Below are 3,670 nucleotides of genomic sequence, written 5' to 3' on the forward strand. Positions count from 1 at the left end.
CAGTATATGGAGCCGGCGCCCTACTCAATGAGCCACAGGCACCACCCTCAAACAAAGAATTATAAACAGAAAGCGTTTTAAGTTAGATACTTAGAAAATATTTTAATCAATTAAATATAGGTACCAGCCGGTGTCCATAGCTCATCAGTTAGGGCACCAACCACATGCACCAGGGACTGCTAAACAAATAACAAAATAAAAATAGCTGGGAGTTGTGGGGGGGCACCTGTAGTCCCAGCTGCTAGGGAGGCTGAGGCAAGAGAATCACTTGAGCCCAGGAGTTTGAAGTTGCTGTGAGCAATGATACCACAGCACTCTACTGAGTGACAAAGTGAGACTCTGTCTCTAAAAAATAAATAAATAAAATATGTCTTATAAATATAGGTACCATTATATTAAGGAAAATAAAACTATTAGGTAAATACTTTAAAAGGCATTAAAGTGTTAATAAATGTTTAAAACTATTAATTGACAAAGAATCACAATAGGAGAGAAGAGGATTAAGTGTACATCAAATTAGTCACCAAAGAATTACTTCAGACAATGTGACAGTGTCACTACTAATGCTAGGTATTTTTAAAAGTGGAGAGAGCACCTTCAGCACATTTATTGGCAACGTCTGCCATTAAGATCATCACCCAGTGTTTCCCTCAATTTTTTTATTTAACACCTTTTACACTAGAACAAATTCCTGCTGAACACAGAAAACGAAAACACATTCTGTCAATGATCTTCTTTTTATGGACAGTAAGCTCTATAAAATTCATCACATTCTATTTTGGATGTGATAGAATCACAGATGACTAAAAACCTATGACAGTTTGTCTTAATTTTATAACCTTTCTTTTTTCCTGATTTCTGAGACATTATGCTCTTTACTTCTCTCTTACCACATATTTAGCCTTTATTTTATCTTGCTCTAAAAATTGCTGTTTTAAAAACGTATTTAACATGTTTTTTGGGAAATAGATGAAGTAGAAAAAACTTTTTTTTTTTGCAGTTTTTTTTGGCTGGGGCTGAGTTTGAACCTGCTACCTCCTGTATATGGGGTCGGCACCCTACTCCTTTGAGCCAAAGATGCTGCCCAGTTTTTTTTTTTTAATATTTTACAAAAACAAAAATAATCTCTTACCTGTTTGACATCTCGAACAAGATGAAATAGCATTGGATTTGTTGGACCTTGTTTCTTTAAAGAAAAAAAAAAAACAGAACTATTATTTGTCTTTTAAAGTAACTTACAGAGAATAAGGAACAATAAATAAATAAGTTGAAAATTTCCCGCTTTATACAGGACTTTTATGAACCTTCTTATACAAATCATACTGTCTTGGGAGTTATTTCCTTAGGTCCTATTCATAAAGGGGAATAACAAAAGGGTTGTCACATTTATTGTCAAAAAGATAAATTTCAGGGTACGTAAGATTTTGTTTTATAGAAGTTATATGAACACTCAGTTATAACAAAATTTAAATTTTCATTTCTTTCATTGATAATGGGGCTCTACACTCCTTTTCTTCTTGCCAAAATGTCTATTCCTCTAGTTCTGTCACCAATCAAGTTGTATCAGTACTTTAAATATTTGGAGTAACAAATCTTTAACATCTTTAATGTAGATACAACATTATCTTACTTCTCTTTATGTACACTATCGAAGTGGACTAATCACATTTCATCTTTATAGTGACCTCATTTGCTGTCATTCTGTATTTTGAAAACATAGAAATGCAAGATCCAAGTAAAGGACCTAAAAGGACTTTAGGAAATCCTCTGACTCATCTGAAATTTGATTAACACAATGAATTCTATCCGGCATAAATCACAGACTTATTTTCAATACTTTAATTCCTACTGTTTGAAAGAATTATTGAATCATATATTTAATCTCACCATTTAATTTTTTAATAAGAAGGGTTATTGATAATCAATCCAGTCTACTTTTTTACTTTGATCACCTATTTTGCAGTACATTTTTAAATCTGAGTGCACGTACCACTATTTCTCTGGGAACAAATTTTCTTTGATACCCTTAGTTGTCAAATTAAATATAATATTTAAGATGAGTATAACTGATTTTGCACATAAACTGTATTTTAGGTTACTTTGCTCTAATTCTTTTTATACTAGTCTATCAACTCGGGGGCTAAGTTCTTTCTGCCAATTCTCCCCCATATATTAACTTCTAAAATTAAACATGTCTAAGTTAATCAGAAGTATCTCCTAGTGGGGTGTGGTAGCTCACGCCTATAATCCTAACGCTCTAGGAAGCCGAGGCAGGTGGACTGTCTGAGCTCAGGAGTTAAAGACCAGTCTGAGCAAGTGCAAGACCACATTTCTATTAAAAAAGAAAAATCAGCCAGGTTTTCTGATAGGCGCCTATAGTCCCAGGTACTCAGGAGGCTGAGGCAAGAGGATCACTTGAGCCCAGGAGTTTGAGGTTGTACTCTACCCAGGGCAACAGAGTGAGACACTGTCTCCAAGAAAAAAAAGATACCTCATGTTTTGGGGAGTATCAGGAAACTTCATTTTCCTAACAGTCTATAATCACATGAAAATGTACCTACAGCCTACAGTATTCAGTATAGTAACATGTGGTATAAGCTTGTATCGTAGGAGCAAGTCTATAGTTTAGTAACCTCAAGGCTGCATCCTTGAGGTTTGTGAAAAAAGACTCCATGATGTTTACAGAATGAGAAAATTACATCATGATGCATTTCCTAAAATGTAACCACATCGTTAAGTGACACACATCTGTGCTGGAATGTTAACTTAATAGACTTATCAAAAGGTTAATAAAACTATGTGCCTTGGCTTGGGAAAAAAAACAAAAAGAAAAAAGAAAATGTACCTACAATTTTGGGGATTCTATTTTACCTTAATTAAATCCATTAAAAATAAATTCTTAGTAAAAACTAACTATACTTTAACACAGCAGTTCTCAAAGTGTAGACTGGGGACTCTCGAGGCCCCCAAGACCCTTTCAAAACTATGTTCATAATTACATAAAAATTCTATTTGCATTGCTTCATTCTCATTTTCATTCAGTGTTCAGAAGAGTTTTCCAAGGGCTTCTTGATGTCACTAGACATGGAACGCCAACGATGTTTAACATAATTGTGCCAAATAGTATTAAAAGAGAAAGAATGGGAGAAAACATATAGGTGAGATTTTATATTTTAGCTAATATTTAGGTAAGATATAAAAGAGCCCAAAAGAAAATTACAACCCACAGGGAGGATACAATTGGACTTACCTATGCCACCAGGCTTATGGAAGCAGGGGCATGGCCTTTAAGCTAAGTTCTAAACAATGAATAAATCTCAATAAATGGTTATGGCACCTGCCACATACACCAAGGCTGGCAGGTTCAAACCCAGCCAGTGCTAACTACAACAACAACAACAACAAAATAGCCAGGCACTGTGGAGGGTGCCTGTAGTCCCAACTACTTATGCATATTTACTCCATTTTCAATAAGAAGGCTGAGGCAAGAGAATAGCTTAAGCCCAGGAGTTTGAGGTTGCTGTGAGCTATAATGCCACAGCACTCTACCGAGGACAACATGGTGAGAGTCTTATCTCAGAAAAATAAAATAAAATAACATAAAATAAAAAATCTTGATAAATGAGGAATAGGTGGAAGCAAATCATACTAGCATTGTGTAAATAGCAAA

General features: G+C 34.7%; 1 protein-coding gene across 2 annotated transcripts in view; it reads right to left on the bottom strand.

The window, feature by feature from the left end:
- The window catches only part of TRPM7 (transient receptor potential cation channel subfamily M member 7), a 110,129-nt gene that overhangs the window by 55,868 nt on the left and 50,591 nt on the right, over positions 1 to 3,670 (bottom strand). For both annotated transcript variants that reach the window (XM_023509975.1, XM_023509974.1), the window contains one exon: positions 1,133 to 1,186. In XM_023509975.1, coding sequence (XP_023365743.1) covers positions 1,133 to 1,186 — 54 coding nt within the window. The remainder of the gene's footprint in view (positions 1 to 1,132; positions 1,187 to 3,670) is intronic.

The sequence above is a fragment of the Otolemur garnettii genome, unplaced genomic scaffold (genome assembly GCF_000181295.1).
Source record: "Otolemur garnettii isolate 467f Iridium unplaced genomic scaffold, OtoGar3 scaffold00011, whole genome shotgun sequence".
NCBI classification, from domain to species: domain Eukaryota; kingdom Metazoa; phylum Chordata; class Mammalia; order Primates; family Galagidae; genus Otolemur; species Otolemur garnettii.